The sequence below is a fragment of the Triticum urartu genome, chromosome 7, assembly GCF_003073215.2.
Source record: "Triticum urartu cultivar G1812 chromosome 7, Tu2.1, whole genome shotgun sequence".
Taxonomy (NCBI): Eukaryota; Viridiplantae; Streptophyta; class Magnoliopsida; order Poales; family Poaceae; genus Triticum; species Triticum urartu.
In genome coordinates this window covers 711,880,035-711,902,333 of record NC_053028.1, presented here as the reverse complement: position 1 = coordinate 711,902,333, position 22,299 = coordinate 711,880,035, and the positions used below count along the sequence as shown (strand labels likewise).

At 44.4% G+C, this 22,299-nt stretch overlaps 2 protein-coding genes and 1 non-coding gene across 3 annotated transcripts; 1 reads left to right on the top strand and 2 right to left on the bottom strand.

Annotated features, from left to right (window-relative positions):
• Positions 1 to 6: 6 nt before the first annotated feature.
• Positions 7 to 717, bottom strand: LOC125523845 (agamous-like MADS-box protein AGL80). The gene has a single exon (XM_048688912.1). It carries the CDS (start codon positions 715 to 717, stop codon positions 7 to 9), a length of 711 nt encoding a protein of 236 aa, XP_048544869.1.
• A 6,988-nt stretch (positions 718 to 7,705) lies between these two features.
• TRNAP-AGG lies at positions 7,706 to 7,777 on the top strand. Its single transcript has one exon. It is a non-coding gene; the product is annotated as a tRNA-Pro (tRNA).
• A 7,422-nt stretch (positions 7,778 to 15,199) lies between these two features.
• Positions 15,200 to 16,528, bottom strand: LOC125525969. The gene has a single exon (XM_048690972.1). The coding sequence runs from the start codon at positions 16,526 to 16,528 to the stop codon at positions 15,200 to 15,202; it is 1,329 nt and encodes a 442-aa protein (XP_048546929.1).
• Between the last annotated feature and the right edge of the window lie 5,771 nt (positions 16,529 to 22,299).

The following is a 22,299-nucleotide window of genomic DNA, read 5'->3' as shown; positions in this document are numbered from 1 at the left end:
CCTGGCTTACATGGGAGGGAAAGGACTTGAACCGAAACCCATATCAAAGGAATGCATTTGCATCATCATATCACTGCTAGAGAAGTTGGTGTTGGCGTAGCCACCGTAGACCAGAGTGTCGAGGTCCCCTCCGGAGCTCACCATGTCAAGCTGGCTCTCCTGCTGAGGTGGTGCCATATACAACGCGGGAGACCCCATGTATATGCTGCCGGTGGTGACACATGGAGCTGGCGGCGGCGCCTGGGAATGGATTTTTGCCATGCGTTCCATAATGCTCTTGAGAAGCACGTCCACCTTGTAGCCAACTTTGGTGAGCTCCTCGATGTTGAGGCCAACGAGGCCCGAGAGATCGCCATGCATGGTTTTGTGAAGGAGGGACCTGATCTCGCCATCCTCGCACTCGCGGCGGGTCTTGTCGACCTGGTCCCGAAGCTTGTCAATGCGCTTGGTGATGAAGCCCTTCTGGTTCATCACCTCCTTGCACCGCCCCAGCTCCGGTGTGATTTTGAATTGATTCAGGATACCCACCGCCTCGGCCTTGGAAGGGAACACCTCCGGCACCACCTTGCCCTCGTCGTACACCAGTACGCAGGTCTTGGCATCGCACAGGACGGCTAGTTCGTCCGCCTTCTTCATCAGGCCCTTGAGGCGCTTCTTAAATCTATTGCGCCGGGTTGAGTCATGGGAGATATACTGGAGGGTCACATTGCGAGCCATTGCTAGCAAGAGGATAAAACCAGCGAAGGAAAAGAAAGTTGATGGTTTCGGTGAGGGAGGAGGGGTGGATTTATAGTGGAGGGATCGCCATGATTTGGTAAGAGATTATTGTGACAGGTACGAAGAAGATTGCCTTATTTAGTACCTGTGAACGCGATTGAATATCTAGAAAATCTTATGACCCCCCCCCCCCCCCCCCGCCCCCCCCTATGACGGGATACGAGACATATCATACACGTGTTAATGGTTTCCCCGTGATGTGTCCATTTCGTGCGGGAATGCTTCACGTCACGACACAATGGCATCCTTCTAAGCCCGTCAAGCCTTGCAAATGAATTGGCCGAACACAAGCCTTGCTCCTATCGGTCAGGCCCATAAAGACACTAAGTTTGTACGAAGCAAGTAAAAATAAGCACACAAAAACCACATCGCTGGAAGGAACAAAAAAAGCTCGGAGAAAAAAAATAAAAAAAGAACAGACTCAAATCCCATTGCACTAACTCTCATACTACTAAGACTAGTAGAACGTCCGCATGTTGCTACTGGCTATAATCCATATAAATAAATTAGACAAATGATTAAAGTCGTCTTCAAGGTCGAAGCTCATTTCTCCCTCATATGTACTAACGTGTTCTAACATCAAATGAGTGGGAGCAGGCTCAAAAAAAATTCAACTATCTAGACAGTCCGAGCTCCCCCAAATCTAGCCCGTGTGTGCGGGGAAATTATGGTTGTTCGGACTATCCTTATCTTCAACACACAATCCCAGCACAAAATCCCTACCGCCAAGCACAAACGGTTACAGCTTGAAACATCCATAGTAAAAACGAGCACAAAAACATTTTTTTACTCACTTATGAAGCTTCAAACATCATATTAAAAAAGAAGTGCAGTAAAACAAGCGCCTCAGTCTCTTAAGTGACCAAAGCAGCGGACCTTGATGTCAATTGAGAAATGGGTCCGCCACCGAAGGGCCTAAGGCTGGTTGTAATGGGGAGTATCATATACTAGTATCATGCATATGCTACTAGTGTATGATACTACTTCCGTAATGCATAGTATCATAAATTATCTTGAGTTGCCTTATTAATTGGCATGCATGACAATGCATGATACAAAGTAGTACAACATTTAATATGATACGGTATCATGATATGATACCACATCTTCTCTTTTTTTATTTAATTGTGTGCCACATCATCCAAATAGTCTAGTTGGCATGCATGATACCGCTTATGATACTCCCATTATGACCAGCCTAATGATGATCAACGTGGACACTGCGATCTTCTCTCGTACTGGAAAGGCTGGATATGGTTATGTCATGCCTAATTATCTAGGGGTAATGCATGCTGCTTGTCAAGGCGTTGTTGATCATGTACAATGTCATGAAATTGCTGAAGCAGAGGCCATCCGCCAGGCGCTTATGCTTGCTGAAAGCATAGGAGTTCAGTTTTTCCAAGTTGCTTCTGATTGCCTCTCACTAGTTAACAAGTTGCAACAGCAAGGATTTGATAGGACTTCGACAGGTGCCATTGTTCATTATATTAAGATGAGAGCCAAAAAGTCTTTCACCAACCGGCTAACCAAAAAACGAGACTAGAAAATACTCATCTATCAAAAGCAAAGAATCCATTCATCTATCAAAAGGTTGCTATGTTTGATTAGTTGTGGTTGACTAAGATGAGATACACAAAACAAGATAAGTTGCCATGCTTTGTGCGCCACAAAAGAACATAGAAAACATATACAAAAGGTTGAATGGCTTTGATAGTAAAACTGCGAGGTATCCGGCAACACACACATACACTCACCTCTTTGAAAACACACACATGCACATGCTGCCCATGTGAGCAATTCCAAAATATCAAGCCGTGACAACATCTCACTACTGTAGATTCGGAAGCACTGACCCCTCATCATTGATGAACCACTAACCACGTGTCAGTGATGAGTTTATCACCAACCGGCCTACTCAGGCGCAGGCGCATCAATGATAAAAAATTTTGGGGCTCGGTAGAATTCTTATCACAGGCTGGTCTAAAAATGACCAATGTGTGATATTGTGGTCCAAAGACAAAAATGGACCAATATTTGCCACTGAACGACTGCTTTATTTGACCCGTTTGAGTTCATCTAATAAATTTGAACCTTTGTGTTTCCCGTCCGTGTTGTTGTGTACTTTAGTTGTTATATCCATCGTCCACTGTATGTCTCTATTAGAAACCCTCACAGCCGCCAGCTCTAGCACCGCACCCTATAGTTTTCAGTCTTCCTCCAACACATCTTCATCCTATAAGCCTCCATCAAACGTCGACGAGTCCCTCCCCAACGACTCCACGACCCTGTTCAACCACATTGCCCTCGCCCTCGCCCTCTTGGCAAGCCAGTGATGGCTCGAAAATTTATGATTATTTAGTTTTCATTAGGTTTTCACCAGATTATATCGCTTTCCGCTTATTTCTAACGCTAATTCTTGGAAAGAGAAGAAAGTCTGTTTTTCATTACTTGACAGGAAATATCACACACGGAAGGAAACCAAGTAAAATTATTGCAAATCAAGCCAAATGAAGCAACTTCCATATTGGAGGATGCTACTTGTGATAGGCGTTGGCACTACAAAATTGGCAATATTTTGCGATGTTTCACTTGTGTCACGTAAAACAGTTTTTCGTCACAGAAAATGTACTGACAACGATTTCCAGCTGTCACCCCCACCGTCATTGAAGCGTCGTCATAAAAAATTAAAATCTTGACGGTACCACTTCTCCGTCATGCAAGATCGTATCTTAAGTGACGAACCAAGTGACGGCCCAGAATGTCACCTATGATAGGCTAATTTGTCGCTCTTCCTTTGACATCGAAGAATGGGCTTGGTTCCCCAACACCGCCGCTCAATTGTGTTCCTTGTTCTGGTGCCAAAGGCAAGCTTGCGCCCAAGTACTATTGGCCATACAAGGTCATTGATAAGATTGACTCTGTCGCTTACCGTTTGAAACTGCCACCCCGTGCTCTCATTCATAATGTATTTCATGTGGGTCTCCTAAAGAAGTACCATGGTCCTCCTCCGGAGACGCCTCCAGAGCTTCCATCCATTTTCCAAGGACGTGCACATCCGACTCCTCACAAGGCGTTGCGAGCCCACCTTGCCAAGGGAATGCATCCGATCCTAATTTGGTGGGAAGGCCAAAAGGCCAATCAACATCTTAGGCCTCATGCAAAGATGTCCCAACTTTCAAAAGCCAAGTCATAACTAGATGGCTAGGGATGTATTGATGTTTAGTTAAATAAGTTAGTAAGATTTAAGATAAGAAGGTTTTTGTCCCGTAGGTCTTTTACATGTAGGCCTGCGACACTACATGTAGCATAATTTCTTTCATATAGCTAGCTTAGATGTCATGAAAATCCTGCCGGCAATCTAGAATCCTTGAAAGAAAAGTCTTGAGAGAGGGGAGGTTGATGATGACATGTGGGCCCCGCTTCCAACTAAATGGTCAACCAAACAGAGTTGACCTTGTGATGTTGTATGGTCGTATGGACCTGACGGGAGGGCCAGGCCAGTCATAATCAGGGTCAATTCCAGGCTAACCGGTAACTAGTGCGAAGTGATAGTTTTCTTTTTGGCAAAAAAATAGACTCTATGGTGCGTTTGTTTGCAAAGTATTTTTGCAGTTTTTCGAAAATACCATGGTTTCTAAAAAAAAACTTTGGTATTATATACTTTGAGTTGTTTGTATGAAACAAAAACAGAAGTTTCGTAAACTGTAGTATGCCAGAAACTATGGTTTTTTTGAAGTATCTGAAAGAGAGGTGATCTTTAGGACCATGGTTCACCCGAACCTACGATCCACGCCGTAGGATGTACCCCCCCCCCCCCCCCCCCCCCCCCCCCCCCCCCACACACACACGCGCGCGCGTGTGGATCCATGGTTAATCCTGGTGCTTATAAGGACCCCCTAGGCCTGCGTGGGAAGTATTTTTTCCATGGGCTGGCACATGTCTCTAGGTACTGTAGCACTTTTGCACACGTCTCTATGAGCATAATTTTTTTTTGCAGGAAAGAAATTTCATTACTCAATCAAGATGTCCTTACAATCATCAGCAACTACCTCCAACAATGAGGCCGGACCCGCCCCTAACCAGGTCATGGTCCTACTTTCATCTCTAGCAAAAACAGCTAAGGAATGACTAGCTTTATTCTGGGATCTAGAAATATGAACAATGCAACTCTGTCTAAGACCCATCAGGTATTTAATCTCCTGCACAATAGGAGCATACACAGAGCGATCGACGCCCGCACATGTAATCATGGTCACTGCTTTCATAGAATCCATCTCCACAACAATCGGGAGATCACTTCGTTGAATAGCCAAGGAAAAACCCTCCATGCATGCACATAGCTCCGCTTCCAATGCATCCCGGCATGAAAACAGCCCCCTGCAAGCTGAAAAATTAATGGCCCCCCGATGATCCCTCAAAATCATTCCAGCTCCGGCTACTTCAGAGGAGATAAAAGAACCATCCGTATTAAGTTTGTTCCATCCCATGTCCGGAGGCCTCCATCTTCTCTCTATAGGCTCATTAGTAGACTTCACATCGGGTCTTTCATAGATGATACTGGTTTTACCTTTTGCCGGATCTCCCTGGGGATTTAGCTTGATGCCAACTAGGGAGTCAACATAACTTCGAAGAAATCTCATCGAGGCCTCCATAGGGGGTGCAGGCTTACCATGAACTATTTCATTTCTAACAAACCATGATCGCCAGAAAATCTCATAATCATCATCCGGCTAATCTCATTCAGGGGGGCCAAAACATGAAGCAACCACTCTTTTCCATTATTTGTCATCCCATCCAGCGCCGGAATTGCCCACACTTCAGACATAGCTAGGTAAAGATCTCGTCCAAACTGGCACCGAACGAAAGGATGATAGTTATCTTCCTCCTCCATCCCACATACCGGGCAATAGCTCATAGTTTCAAGGCCAATTTTGTGCTTTCTCTGCCAGGTCGGGAGTGAGTTAGTGGCGAGCCTCCATGCAAAATTTCGAACCGAGGGAGGAGCCCAGCTCTTCCAAATAAAGCTCCAGCATTTCCTTTGTCCTGACGGAACTGAGCTTGTATATATAAGAAAAATAAGAATTCACTTGGACTATTGAAAAATATCAGGCCAGAAGAACCTTCACAAACTTGTTTCGCAGACTGTAAAACTTCTGTACAAATTATACAACATATTCATTTATGTTTGTGAGAATCTGTACTGATGTCATGTCGCAAACAATAATTTTCTAACAGTTTTGTTTTGTTTTGTGTTGCCTGCATGATTAGTAGGACATCAACCTATATAGGAAAAAGACAACAATATTTTTTACTATTTATGATGTAAGCATCAAGTAGGCTTATTTTAGCAATGTAGGGCTTCTAACCTTCACTAAACTATTGGCGCCATTCATATTAGTTTGCCATGTCGCGTAAACTGTTCCCGTCATGCACATATCTCGAAAAGTGGTGTCCGAAGATCAATGGCGTGGAGCGTAGGTTCGGATGAACCATGGCCCCATACAACATTCTCCGTAATTGAAAAAGAGGTACGGATCTCTTTTTTCTAAACAGAAGCGGGGGAGATCTTTGAAGAGAGCGCAGTTGACCTTCCTGTCTACGTGGAGAGAAGATCAGATGCATGCTTTTATGGACTCGTTGGTGCCCACTTACTTTCCAGCAAGTAGCGCATGCCTCAAGCGAAGATTGATCATGGAGTAGATCGATTCGTCGGTACGCAGCAGGCTAGCTAGCTACCCGATTGATTATAAGCGGTGCACATACACGCACAAGGAGTTTTGCCCCGGCTGGGTTGCACTCGTAAGCAGCAGGCAGAGTACACTCAATAAGAATCCAGGTGGGAAGTTAGGAATTTGACCAAACAAAAGGTGCTACAGTATGTGAAGTGCACATATAAGTGATAAGTCAGTCTCCTACATAGGTGCGGGCTCGCTGACCTTCTGCATGGCGGCTGCATGCATCAGGCGTCTGTTAGCCCAGTTAGTTACATATGTTATCCAGCCTTACAATCCGTTAAAAATATAGTACTCCCTCCGTAAACTAATATAAGAGTGTTTAGATCACTATTTTAGTGATCTAAAAGCTCTTATATTAGTTTACAGAGGGAGTACTGTATAAGAACATCAGCCAAACACCTCGGTAGTTTTGGTAAAACTGAGAAAAACCATGGTTTAAAGAAATTGTAGTATTCCTTGCCCACACATCAAAACACTCTGGTTATCAATTACCACGATTTTCTAAAAACTGTGTTGCCAAACTAAGTTAGATTTTTGTAACCTGGTTCTTTTTGTAGAATCCTAACTTCAATTGTGATTGTTTTCCGCTATTTACTCCAATGCATTCAGAGAGACATTACTAGTTAGAGCCGTTTTTCCTTTTTTCACAATCCTTGTGCTCCTGTCCAATGATGGTGGAATCGTCTTCTTTGTTAGAGCTTAGTTTCTCCCACGAACACAGAATCAATCTACAGCTTCTTTTTGCAGCAGCGACGCTTGAGTGAGAGCAACGTGTACACCACACGTACCCACATATACACATATGTGACTGGGATCGGCCTCTCAAGATAGCTAGCTCCCACACAAAATTGCCCTTTACAATAGCCTTTTTCCCATCATCTATACATACCTCATCACCGTCTCATCGATACACACTTTCACTTACAACAAGTTAAACATCGGTCTGATAAGAAACGATGGACAGTACGTGTGTCCCCGCAAAAAAAGAAAAAAGAAACGATCGACCGTGTGGCAGTATGTAATTTATCTGGCCAGCTAGCGATATAATTAATGTCTAGTGCCAAAGCATATATAGTTTCTGAATCTAGCTACTATCTACTTCCTCTGTTCCAAACTACAACGCGTATTGTTCTTTTTAAAAGTCAACCTGTACTCTGTTGTTATGGTAATTTATAGAAAATTCGAACATCCAAGGGCATTTGGTCTAGTGGTATGATTCTCGCTTAGGGTGCGAGAGGTCCCGAGTTCAATTCTCGGAATGCCCCTCTTTATTCTTTTTTTACCATTTTTACATGTATAGCAGAATTTCTTTTTTCTTTCTTTTTACCGTTTTTACAGGTATAGCAGGATTTCTTTCATGTAGCTAGCGAATTAGATATCATCAAAAATCAATCTGTGACAAGTAGCATTGCATTCACGGATATATACTACTCCCTCCATCCCAAAATAAGTATCTTGATTTTAATACAACTTTATACTAAAATTAATATAAAATTGAGACACTTATTTTGAAATGGATGGAGTATTCCGTATTCTTTTGTCACGGAGTCCAATGACGGAATCGCCTTCGTCGTTGGAGCTTAGTTTACCCGCTGCAATCTCCCACGAAAAAACACAGGCGGCTTGGCTGCATGCCTCAATTGTAAATAGTTCATCATCGTCTCATCAAGTCACACTTTGACTTCAGCCAGGGTTAAACATCTGTCTGATAAATAAACGACCACGCGATCTATCTTCATAAGCACGTCGCCCATCCATCGGGACTCGATCGTGTGGCAGTAATTAATCCGTCCAGCAACACAGAATGACCAACAATATTATTAATGTCTCGTGCCAAAGCATATATAGTTTCTGAACTTATCTAGCTGTTTGAACAGGTGTATGCAGCTACTACTTTCAGGCAACCTCGAAAAATAGGGTAAATGCCATACGAATCACTCGGAAAATATCTAGTGCTCCCAACCTTAAGATACTCCCAGTGCTAGAATGTCAACAAACATTTTTAGATTTTTCAAACAATTCCGAAAAAAAATGAGAATGTTCACAAGGAACGTCATTACATCCCTTAAAAATTTCAGGTCCAAAATTGAAATGTACATTGAGAAACAAAAAAGAGAAATCCAGATCTGAATAAGCTGTTAATTTAAATAAGCTTATAAAGGTGACAATTGAGTCTATCATCATTTGGCAGTTCCAGTTGGTTCAAGCTCAGCTTTCCACCTCAATTAGTTCTCTTCAATTTTCAACTGTTATGTACTCTAGCTGTATTACTATGTACACGTGCATACAGATGGGACCCCAGCACAATGTATGCAGGACAAAAATACGATCTGGAAATTATCTCAAGCACACACATTCCTTGTATGTCAAAGCAAACAAAGTTAGAACGTGCCCGTATCTAAAAAAACATAAGTAGCCATAGGTAATTCTGTATTCAGATTGCATAGCCTATAAAATAATTTTATTTCATTTTTCCAGTTTGAGAAAAGTATGTTTTGGTCCCTCAAATTTCTCAAAAGTATAGACTTGCTCCCTCAAGATTTTTTGGTACCGGATAAGCTTGATCCAAAATCAGATTTTAAGCATGTTGACCAGGTTTGATCACATTTGACCAGGTTTGACCATGTTTACCAGATTTGATCGATGAAAGGTAAATTCGAAAAAAGTAGCAAAAATAATTCTAAAAAAGCTGAAATTTTTGTGGCAACCAAGATGCTTGGGTGCGCTAGGTGCGTGAAAATTTGTGTGGTGTTGTGACATTCGAGGAGCTCGTGGCAAAAGAAAACAAATTTGGGCTCACAAAAAAAGCCAAGATTTGTTTTTTTTGCTAGTGCTCCACGGATGTTATTTGAACACCAAAATTTGCATGCACCTCGCGTGCCCAAGCATGTTGGTTGTCAAGAAAATTCAGATTTTTTTAGAATTTGTTTGCTATCTTTTTGAATCTACTGTTCATCGGTCAAACCTGAGCTTTGTTCCGTGCGGGTTGGTGTGGGCAGCGTGGTGGTTGCAGACGTCGGTGCTGCGGTGGCGCCTCGCTGGCTGCCGGACCACCTTGGAGAAGCTTCGGTGCCGCCCGATCTGCTCTGTTCCGTGCCAACGCCGGTCCCCGGCGGCTGCGGTTGCCGTTTCTTGGTGAATGCTAGCCGGATGTGGCGTTTGGGCAAGGATCCGGGGGAAACCCCTGGCCGGTGCGGCGGCCCCCCAAAGTCGACGCCTTTGGCGCTGATCCCCTTCTTGGAGGCTTTGGGGTGGTTCCCCCCCCTTCCGCCCCCCCCCCCCCTTGAGCTTCGGTGAAAGTCAGCACTCCCCTGATCTGGGCATCGACGACACCTCGGTGCCGTGCTCCTTCTTGAAGGCGGCGACTGAGATTTGCTCTTGGGGGTGGTGTGGCTATTGGCTTGGCTCCGAAGCATGACGGCCTGGTCTTCCTGCTACCTCTTGCTCGGCTTCGCCCGGTGCATAGTGTTGCCATCTTCGGTCTTCTCCAAGGTTGTGCGCCTTCCTTCGATAGCTCGTGTCATGTGCTCTGTGCTGCCTCTGCCGGTTTGGTGCTCGCCGGGTTGGTCCTCTGTGGTCTGTTGGTCAGCTCTGTTTGCTTCTCATATGGCAGCTGGACACCTTGAGTTGGGTTTTGTGGTAGCCACTCTGACGTTCGCCGGTGCGGCACTCATCGAGCCTGGGTGAAAGGGTAGTGGTCCTTTGCGACGGTGGAGACATCTCAAGTGTTGCCCATGTTTGGCCTGTGGATGCAGCCGGTGCTCGATGCTTGCCCGGTGTGGCCCTCCTTTCGTGTTCTTAGTGGGCTAGTTGGTGTAGGCGTAGTGCTGGTCGTCGGCATGAGTGTGTTTGTTGTTGCCATTGTGGTGTTCTACCTAGTGCCTTGTATCTTCCTTCTGCTTTGCTTTGCATTTCATTTGTATCATGGTGCCTTTTTGTAATCCTGGCCGGTTGATGGCTTTGTTAATTCCAAGTCGGGCTAGGTTCGACCTCTTCTCGGGCTCGACCGGCGCCTTTTCTCTAAAAATCGGTCAAACATGGTCAATGTGGTCAAACCCGGCCAAATCCCGATCAACGTGCTCAAAATCTGGTTTTGGACCAAAATTATTTGATTTTGAGACTTGAAGGACAAAATGTATACCAAAAATTCTTGAGGGACCACGTCTATACTTTTTTGGAACTTCATGGACCAAAAATATACTTTTCTCTTTGAGTTTTGTTAGGATTTGTTTCTTGCTCAGAGAGGTGACGCGGCGGCGGCTCTCTGAAAATGGAATAAGGTTCTCCCGCCTAATCCCGTCCCGGTGGTATTTTTAGCATCGTCGAAGGGCGTGTGGAGGTTTATCTCCGACAGATCTCGCAGGATTCGGTCAACATTTGTCTTCGGTGAATCCACGTGGATCATGTCTTCGTTCGTATGTGATCGTGTGTCTACAGTTTGGATCCTTCTGAGCGACGCTTCTCTCCATCGGCAGCGGTGGCTGTTCTGGTGTGCTGGTCCTATGGGGCCTTAGCACGACGACTTCCCGACTATCTACTACAACAACGTTTGTCCGGCTCCGATGAGGGAGGGGCGAAGACGGCGCCACACCTTTGGCTTGCTTCAGTGCTAGTAGTTGTCACTATGTGGTCTACAGACCTAAATATATATTTTTTCTTCTGGTGTTCTTTGTACTACCTCGACAGTTGAGGAATAGATTGAAAATTCCCCTCGCAAAAATAAAAGACGTTTGATAAATTTAAAAGGACAGAAAATTAGGGCCATTTTTTTGGTGCTTATGGGTGGCCCGCAAAAATAAGTGGCCTCCTACCCACCTTATTCTCGCAGCCCAACCTTCAATTTTGTTCTATTCTAGAACCCTTCTAGCATAAAATTTTAAGTAAACTCTAGTACTTTTCACCCTCAAGTTCAGCTTTTGTATCAGATTTTACCCCATTTTGAGAGAATTCTTAAGTTTTGCCCCAATTGATCAGAGTTGTGCCACAATATTATCCCATTGCATTTTATTTCAATTTTGTGCCATATAGTCAGTTTTTTCTTTTAAGTCCTAGTTTGGTGTCTGGTTTTTTGAGCAGACGAACCGGACGTCCACGCCCAACCCTGTCTCTCTCCTCACTTCTCCCCTGACATCGGGACATCCAGCCACCCCCTCCAACGCCGGTGGCCGGCAAATGGCGGCTCCCAGCCACACTGTCCCTACCTGAGCCGAGCCGCTTGGCGTGGTGACAGGATTAGCCGAGGCTGAGATGCTGGTGCTACGCTGGATGGAGCGGCCGGCAGGGGTCACGGCGTGCTACATCAAAAACAGTGTCGTGGCACGGCTTGCACTGCCTCCTGGTGGAAGCTGAGGAAGCCATCGAAGCACGTCTGGCCTTGCTCAGCTCAGAGAACATTCTGATGAGAAACAACCAACATGTTTTGGTCAGTTCAGAGCGAACTATCAATGCCAAATGGCCACGAGGAACAAGAAGCCATTGACTGATGTAATTGTAGATCAGAACTACGTTATTTGTCGCTGACGCATTGTGCAGTGCCTCCGGCGCCTGCTCCCTCTGCTCCATGGCTTTATGAAATGAAAATTTTGCAGTGTCGGTTCATTTCAAAGTTCAGGCAGATAGAATAACCGGCAGAGACACGCTATGCCATGCAGCTCATCGTGCGAGCAGCCGTGTAGCTCATTCGTCTCTTCTCCGTGATATAATTAGTAAGTTTTCCACTTGTTTAAGCTCCTGGATGAGGTATGTAGCTAGCTCGCTCCATCCAAAAGAAACAAAAACTTCGTCGTGCCATCCATTCTCGCTCCGGTGCATGTAGCTATCTCGTTCCGGTGCCCATGGGATCGAATGATCGATGTGATGATACAAGAACTTGAAAGGATTTTCTAGCATGAAAGGGCATTTGGTCTGGTGGTATGATTCTCGCTTAGGGTGCGAGAGGTCCTGAGTTCAATTCTCGTAATGCCCCCATTTTTTTTTCATTTTGACCATTTTTACATATGGTAGAATTTTTGCCCTTATTCTTTTTACCATTTGTATACATGTCAGTAGAGTTAAACATCAGTCTGACAAATAAACAACCACACGATCTTCGTAAGCATTGATCGGGACTCGATCATGTAAAATGGACAGCACTAACTCCTTTTGGTAATCCACAAAATATCATGCTTGTCCACTTCACAGCAATACCCATGCCATGAATATGTCATTGACAGACTTACAATAGATCGATACAAGTAGTAGTTATTACTCCCTCCGATCCATACAAATTGTCGCTGATTTAGTACAAATTGTCGCTATACTAAATCGGCGACAGTTAATATGGATCAGAGGGAGTAGAGAGCAAGATGGACAGAGAAAAAAAGGCCCATAAGCTTATGAAGGTACCTTTCACAATGCCCACTAGGCCATCAACAATGCCATTGCCTAGCCACAAACATAATTAGTCAGTATTTTGACAAAAAGCAATCGAAACAGGAAGGGATTATAGGACAGTTTAGATTCAGAAACTACCCTTGGGAAAAATCACTTGCTTCGGTACCAGATTAGGAGCAGATAAGCAAAAAATTGCTCCGAACTGGCAAATACAGGGCATTCATATGTGCTCAGAAACTAACTCATTTTGGTAGTCCACATCCACCTCACAACAATACCCCTGGAAATTTTCATGTACTAGTCATAAGTTCCCAACTTATACCACATCTATCCACATACAAATACCAACCTAGCTGCAGAACCCATGCCTCCAAGAGGCGCGAAGAATTATCAAGATGGAGGTGATGATGGTGGCAGCAAGCAAAGCAAAGTCAGAGCAGACAGAGGAGCAGAAGGCACACATGGAGGCTAACCGGCTCAAGGCGCTTGAGAGGGCGGCAGCAGCCGAGGGTCGCGCATCCCAGTCACAGCCTGATAACGAAACTGTCACCTAGGTGCATGGAGGATCCTGAACCACCTAGGCACAAGTCTAGAAAATTTAGAACAAGGTAGAGAAACCTGAAGTTTGAGAGAGGACCACATCTTTGCGAAACCTGAAGCTCTGGAAGTTGATGTATGTATGATATCCATCTCTATTACAGCCAGTCCTCATTTGCACAAAACATCTATGCTGAGTGCATGATAAACTCAATCATCCAGAAAACTGGAAGGGGTTACAGATGAACTCATTCGCTCATGCAAATAAAAGCTAGTTCATCTAGACTAAGGACATGGATTAAAAAGGGGGACATAAAGCGAAGTCTTCCAACACAAACATCAGTACATAATATAAACCGGAGTCTTAGACCTCAGTGTTGGTCCTTGCTGATAGCATATCCTGCTTACATTCATACTAATACAGACATATCAAACCACATCAGCACAATCTTGAACATCCGCCATCCAACCCCACAGGCGTAGATCGCCCAAGCAAGATCAAAATGACTAGCAAGCGAGCTCAGATCTGCATAAATGTACTTAGTTAGAAAACTGAAGCAACTGCAGTTGATGCAATGGGAAATTTCCCTATCCCAACTTCTTAGGAAGGAGGAATGTGCTAAACCGCGGAGCACACCATAGCTTAAGAACAAAGGTGCACCCGCTGCTCATTTTGCAGTTTGGAAGCAATATACACAAAAATCGGCAGACCATAATAGGTGAATCCTATCTTTTCTTGGAAACAGAACATGGTAAATAAGGAGTGTTCACAAATATTAGATTCAGAACCTTCAAACATCAACTTACAGGTTATGCAACATTCTTGTTTTGAACATCCTTTCAACTGAGTGAATAATGTGTAGTAAGTGCTAAGTATGACTAACAATGTACTCCTATGTAAAGACAGATTTGCGTAGAGATGCAAGCGTGAATGCCATTTTCTCTCCTAAGATATGGAGCAACAAAAACTAGCTGTCGAAACTAGTGTCCAATCTTTCTTTTCAGTTAGCATTTTCAATCACATACATGGGAGTTAAACATGCATGCAGAATCAAACCATGAATTGACTACTTATCCTAGCAGGGTGACAAGGTAGTCAAGCCCAATAGAACTGTTGACGTATAATGTGTTGCCTAGTCTCTTCCATAAGATCGGTCTTTTGGTTGCATTGGCTAGAGCATGCACTTCTACATGGTATCAGAGCCAGGAGGTCTTGAGTTCAAGACCCGGCTGGCGCAATTAAATTGCAGCCCACTTTCGGTCCACGTTTAGGCCTGAGGGAGCCACACGTGAGGGGGAGTGTTGACGTATAATGTGTTGCCTAGTCTCTTCCATAAGATTGGTCTTTTGGTTGCATTGGCTAGAGCATGCACTTCTACATAATTAACTTTCTATATAACCATGGGAGTAGAACTTTGAAGCAACTGCAGTTGATGCAATGGGAATCTTTCCTATCTAAAAAATTATAGGGTAAAATATAGCTTAAGAACAAAGGCGCAATAATCCTATAGCCATCTTATTGCAGTGAAGCAAGATAAATAAAAAATAGCAGACCATGACATGTGAACTCTATGCTCTTGAAAACACAACAAGGCAAATAAAGAGTACTCAGATATCAGCTTATAAAACCATCGATTGGCCACCTCTCCTAGCTAGTTTCACAAGGTAGCCAGGCCCAATAAAACAATAACTAATTCTCTATATAACCATGCGAATAGAGCAAGCATAGCCTGCACCCAATGGCAATATAAAATAAAATAATCAGGCTTACCGGTTGATCATATAGTTGGTTCTGATAACAACGGTGGGAAGCTAAAGTATGGGAGGGCACGTCTGGGATTGAAGGTATTCTCCATCTTTGTGAAGACTTCGGTAATTTCATAAGTCTTGACCTCCATTGAGTAACAATCCACATTCCCAACATGAATACCTTCCGGAGCGCCTCGGAAGAACAAGAATCCCTCGGCTGCACGCATTGTGCAAATGGAATGATACTGCCCAGGAAGCTGTATGATCTTCTCTAGCTTCCACTGCTGCGAACTATTCTTCAGAGAGGTATGGTAGAGGGCAAAGGATCCATGTTGACCGACAAGGGAAAACATCTCAAGGACTCCTTCTCGGCCCATCACAACGGCATTTGCGTGACGATGGGCAAAGCACTCGTCAGGCAGATCGCTGAGCTCCAGATGGTAGCCGGTGAGAAGGTCGACAGTGGAAAACCTCAAAGTGCGTGTGTCCAGCACCATCAAATGGTCACTCCATCCATAAGGCCGTGTCCAGTAGAAGCAGCAGCGCACGCAGTCAAAACAGGACATGCGTTCCAACGAAGGTGAGGTGGGAGGCTCGAGCATAGACCATTGCATAGTTGTGGCCGGGAGCACAAAGAGGACAAGCTTCGTCATGTATCTTGCTATGCATATCACCTTGAAGGGATCTTCCTCGCCGTCGTCCCTGGTGTTGGGAGCAAGCACGGGCTCGAATCCATGGAGGCGATCCTGCGGTTGGGCGGCGAGGTCCTCAGGTATGGTTGGAAGCAAGACGTATTTGCTGGACAGCGGGTCACAGACGGCGAGGTGGAAGTCGGCAGCGTTGCACCGCTCCTGTTTGGTCCACGTCGGGCGGTCACAGCGTTCTTCGTCACCGAGCTCACTGGAGTCCATGAGGATGCTTACCTGACGGCGGGCACAGTCTTGGCGGTAGCTCCACATGTGGACGGAACGGGGGTAGAAGGATCTCCAATCGAGGAGGACGCGGCCGTCGCGGACGTCGCAGGGGCGCCAGCGTGGGCCTTCCCCGTCGTCTTCTTGGGCGCCCGGCGGGACATAGTAGGACGAAGAAGAAACGACGGCCGGGACGAAGGAGAAGTCGGCTCCGCAGGGGGCGAGCGGGGCGGAGGGGTGCGGCGCCTGGGCGGGGTGGAATCCGCCCGCGTCCATGAAGCCGAGGAGGGGAGGGCGATGCAGCGTGCGGAAGGCGCGGCCTTTGATGACCCGGCGGAAGGAGGTGCAGGCGGCGGAGGCGCGGGCGAGCGCGTCCGGGGTGGGCAGGCGGATGAAGATCTCCTCCAGGAGCTCGTCGGGAATGGTCGGCGGCGGCTGCGTGGCCATGGCGGCTGGGGTGGAGGAAGGGGATTGAGGGTTAGGGTTGGGGTTCGGGGCAGTGGGAGTGACGAGTGAGTGGGATAGTGAGCTCTACCAAGCCATTTTATTTAGCTCCATGGATTCAAAACTGTCGCTTTAAGCTTCAAAAAACGTTTGGAAAAAAATATCACTCCCCTAATTCTATATACATCTACCTACAAATATGTCTATCATTTCATGGATCGGAAAATTGTCACTTTAACCTTCAAAAACGTTTAGAAAATTAGGGCGACCAGTCACCAATGAGTGGGGCACTGAGCTCTACGAAGCCATTCATCTCCATGGATTGGAGAATTGTCGCTTTAACCTTCAAAAACGTTTAGAAAACAAATTATAGCTTAAAGCTCCGTAAATATGTCTATTAATTTTCATCTGTGGTTTGGATAAAAAGGGGAAATTCATCTGGACAACATCCATATATACATCACTTGTTGGAATCTTTCTGTCGGCGGGAATGGAGACGGGGTCCCCGGGTACACGGAGAAGCAGACTTGGTGCCATCATGATCAGAGATCCATTGAGCGAACTTAGGAGGTGCTCGGGGGCTTGTCGCCGAGCACTTGCTTTCTTGGGCACGGGAACTCTCGCTGCGACCAGCCCCCTTGAGATTGGGGAGGGGGCGCGTGAGGAGAGGCCCATGCCAATGGCGGGACACACTATTAATTTGGTGCGGTGTGGGTCAAGGATTGTGCAAAACGCGCACTCTCCCTTCCCCCCGGCGCACAAGTTTGGGTTAGCCCATTTGTGGGCCCCTACGTGCCCTATTTTTCTTTTCATTTTTCCATTTTTTTTCTGTTTTTGTTTTTTTCTTTGTTAAAATAATTCAGGATTAAATAGCTTCTCAAATTTTTAAAAATTGTGAATTATGAAAAAATGTTCAAGCAATCTTAAATGTTAATGGATTAAAAAAAATCGTGATTTCAAAAAATGTTAACATAGTTCTAAATTGTTCAAGAAATTCAAAAGTAGTTCATGAATTCGAAAAATCATGAATTAGAAAATATGTACGCGTATTCAAACACTGTTCACGATTTCATAAAAAATGTTGAGGAAAAAATGTTCGAATATTCCAAAAATATGTATGCGTATCCAAACACTGTTCATGTTCATCTTTTTTTAATGTTTCGAAAAAAATGAGAAAAATGTTCACAAGTTTCAGTAAAATGGTTTGCCAATTCAGAAAGATGTTCGCAGTTTCTCAAAATGTTTGTGAATTTGTAGAAAATATTCACAATATTCAAAAAAAGTTCAGCAAATTTTCTCAAAAGGTTATCAAATTTAAAAACAAATCACATGAACTCAAAAATGTTCTTGAATTACAAAAACTCTTCCCAAATTTTAACAAATAATCGCCGGTTAAAAAATATTGTTCATGTGTTCCAAAAATCTAGAAAATTTTAAAAAGCTTCTCTGAATTTTAAAAAGCTTCATGAACTCAAAAATTGTTTTTTTTCTCCTTATTTTTTCACCATTTTTACAAATGGTAGATTTTTTGTCCTTATTCTTCTTACCATTTGTACATGTCAGTACAATTTCTTTCATGTAGCTATCGAATTATAGATGTCATGAAAATCAATCTGTGTGAAGTAGCATCGCATTCAGAGATATAGTCCAGTGTCGGAATCATCTTCTTCCTTGGAGCTTAGAGCAAGTCCAATGGAATGACCCATTTCGTCCGCCCGCATTCATTTGGATCGGCGCGGACAAAAATGGCAGCCCAACGCGCCGACCCAAACGAACGCGCGTCCGTTTTTCGTTCGTGGACGACGCATTTCAGGTCCAATTTTGTGCCGGATTTGCGTCGGCCCGGACACGAGACGGACGCGCGGTGCACGCGTCTACTCCTCTTCCTGGGCCCGCTAGTCGGTGGCAACCACCATCATTTCCCCCATTTCCCTCAAAAACTCTCCCGCCCGTCCGCGCTCCCGCACCCCATCCGCCATGGCCACTGACGCCCGAACAGCGGGTAAGGGAGTCGGCCAAGAGGAAGGGCTGGAGGCACGCCGCGGATGCGAGGGATGAGGTCGCTGCATAGGCCGCCGCCGCCGCGCAGCAGGAGTTCACAATCGGTGCGCACATGATATTTTCGACTTGTGAGAAATGACCCCATGTTTTTTCCATCTGCTGGTATAACCAAGTCAAGCATCCATCCAAGTTGGTTTTCACTTACCACAAGTTATCCATATTTTTGAATTATTTCGGTCAAAAAGGGCGATAAAAGCTTACACGTGTCACAACATGCCAACGGTGTCCAATGTCGTTACCATCAGGCATGCTTGCCTAAAATGGCCATGCCTGCCTGTTCTGAAAAGATGCGATCATTTATGCAAAGTCCAAAAAAGCACTGGTTGAGAACATGGTGACAAACATAGGCCAGACGGGGTGACAATATCATTTTTCCGCCAAGCTAGAAATGGCCCCATCTTTTTTTCATATCACAGTATGACCAAGTCATGGCTCCATGCCAAATACTTTTGATTTGAAGTTCTATAACTGAAGTTATGAATTTTCAATCTTTAAATTGCTTTTCAAACAATTTCAAATTTTAATTTGAAAATAAAATAAATATGAATAAACATGAATAAATATACATATATATGAATAAACATGAAAAAATATGAAAAAAATAAACAGGAATAAATATAAATATAAATAAATAAATATGAATCAACATATATTAAAAAGTAGAAGCAAAATTCTAAGTCAGCACATTTTGAGTTAATTTTTAAAAAATAAAAGAATTCTAGAAAAAAAAGGCCTATGGCATTGGCCCAACGCGTGCACAACTGCTCGCCTGCCTCGGCAGCTATTGGGCCGGCCCAAGCGCGCACCACGCCTCAGCTCGCCCGCACGGCGAAATCACTAATTAAAAACTACTCGTTGCAAAGAACACTTCACTTTCTCAGGTCGCGATAAGTGGCGCACATGCAGCGCGTCACTTATCGCAACCTGCTAGTTTTCCCTTTTTTCGTAGATCCGTTTATTCAAAACATTTTATCTTTTAAACCGTGCGTCCAAATCTCGAATCGTTTTCACCATTGGATTCTTCGCATTGAGATCTTCAAAACTAGATCCCATGTTGATAGTTTTTCACAAACTTTTTTTACGAAAAAAACCGGACGAAAAAACCGGGCGAAAAAACGAACCAGGAACATGATTTTTTTTCCTTTCCGAAAGAGGCACGCCTGTGCCTCTCGCGAAGTCACACCCGTGCCTCTAATGAAAGCAAAACCGTGACTCTCGTGGAAGGAAAAAAAACAAAAAACGTATTTTTTTTCTGTTTCCAAGAGGCACGGCCACGACTCTCGTGAGAGTACAACCGTGCCTCTCGCGGAAGCAAAACCGTGACTCTCGCGAAAGAGAAAAAACAGAAAACGCATATTTTTTTTCTTTTCTGAGAGGCACGGCCGTGACTTTCGCGAAAGCACAACCGTGCCTCTCGCGGAAGCAAAACTGTGACTCCCAAAAGAAAGAAAAAGCAGAAAACATGTTTTGTTTATCCCTTTCCGAGAGGCATGGCCGTGAATCTCGCGAAAGCACAACCGTGCGTCTCGCGGAAGCAAAACCGTGACTCCCGCGAAAGAAAAAAAACAGAAAACACGTTTTTTCCGTTTCCGAAAGGCACGGTCGTGACTCTCGATAAAGCACAACCGTGTCTCTCGCGGAAAAAAACAGTGACTTTCGCGAAAGAAAAAAACATGTTTTTTTCACGCAAAAAAAAATTTCCTGGATTTTTTTCTTTGATCGAAAAGCTAAGGAAGACCGGGGGAAAACCAAAACATCGAAAAAACCGTTTAAAAGACCGAAAACGCGTGCGAAAAAATAAAAATAAAATCCGGAAGAAGCGTCCAAAGCGCGACATGTGACGAATGGCTGAAAGCGCGCCAAATAAAACTGATCGTTGCGAGGCAGCCGGAAGAGCGCCCGTTAACTAGTTGCTCCCCCCGCACGGGGGTGGGAGTTTAGTCCCACCTATGCCGTCGAGCTCCTCTTAACTAACTTGCCGTTCCTCTCGCCGTCACTGGCATGTTGGGCCCAGTCACTGGGCCATCTGCCGGCAGAGAGGCTTTTCATTATCGCCCGTGTGTGCTTGATTCGGGATGGGCCGACTATGCCACGCGAAGCCTAGTGACTAGGGTGGGCTTATTATTTTCAATTCTTTTCATTATATTGTTTTTTCACATACTTTTGAATTGTCATTCCAACAGAAACTGAAATTGTTTTCATTACTACAAATAAATGTAAGTCCTTATAAAATTTTTATGTCATATTTTCATTACTTCAGTTTTATTCTTCAACAATTATTTACATCTAAACTTTTTAATTTTTTCGTTATATTTTTTTGCAGCCTCTTACCCTTATTTTCTGTCTATTTTGTTTAGTTAAATTGATGTTTTCATTCATTTTTTTCATTTCAACATTTCAAACAATTCCAGCCCCAACTTTAAATTATTTATTTTTCCTTTTTTAAAATATTTTATTTATATTTTTTATTTTAGATTCTTCTTTTCTGTCTTTTTTCATTATTTAAATTGATGGTTTCCATTAATTATTTTCATTTTAACATTTCAAACAATTCCATCCCCAACTTTAAATTTAAATTCCTTTGTTTATTCCAAATGAATTTAAACCATTTTCATTATTTTATGTCTTATTTTCATTATTTAAATTTTTGTTCTTTAATATTTATTTTCATTTCACAATTTTGCATGCATGCCTTTTTTTACATGAAGTAGGGGTGGGCACTTTCAACCGGAAACTGAACCGAACCGAATAAATCAAATAGTTTCATTTTTTCGATCTTTCTCTTTTGTTTTGTTTTTGTTTAAATGAACTTCGGTGTTCGATTGTTACTTCAGTTCCAGTCACTAAACAACCGAAGACACCGATCTAATCTGTGTTTGCCTTATGAGCAACTACCATACAACTTCTTGCTTGGATGTACTCTACTTTTCCGAAATCTGATTTACTCCCGTGCACCGAAATACCGAATTAACCAAACCGAAGTAGGTCGGTCTATTTTTTTTTTCTTGACTTTTTAGGTATCATATTTCGGTTAGCATTTTGTAAAAACTGATATTTTTAAAATCTAATAAACCAAACCAGTTACGCCGAATAAACCGAATTTGAACGATCGTTTCAAACAACTCAAATTTTAGGATTTTTACAAATATTCAAACAAAATTTGTGTTTTAACCTAACTAGTCCTAATCCTCTTGTCCTCGTCGTCGCTGCCCAAGTCGTAGTCACTCAGGTCAGTGACGCCGCCCGGGTCCCTCGAAGCGGCGAGCGCGGCGTGGAGCCCCGGAGAATCCGGGGGGTCGTCGGGGTGACCGGCCTCGGGGGCCAACTTCTGGTACTTCTCCAGTAGCAGGGGCGACGTCGACGCCTTCTCCGATTCGCGAATCGCCTGGAGGAACCCCGGCGAGTCTTCCGGGTCGCCGGCCTCAAAGGCCAACCCCAAGTGCTCCTCCAGCAAGTGGCCGCCGAGGTCGCCGCGCGCCGCGGAGCTGGACTCCGGAGTGTCGCGGACGCCGCCTCGCGCCCCAGAGCCACGGCCACCACCTGTTAGTGACCTCGCCTTCTCCTTGTTCTTCTGACCAAGAAACCTTCCAGGCCACGACCCCATGATCTTCTTCTTCTTCTTCTTCTTCGGGATGAAGTGAGCTGAGCTGAGTGAGGTGGATGTGGTGTTTGCTTTGCTCCGGTTGGGTTGAGGAAGCCCGCATCGATGGCAT

Coding starts and splice junctions, on each gene's coding strand:
- LOC125523845 (XM_048688912.1), bottom strand. CDS start 717: ATGGCTCGCAATGTGACCCTCCAGTATATCTCCCATGACTCAACCCGG.
- LOC125525969 (XM_048690972.1), bottom strand. CDS start 16,528: ATGGCCACGCAGCCGCCGCCGACCATTCCCGACGAGCTCCTGGAGGAG.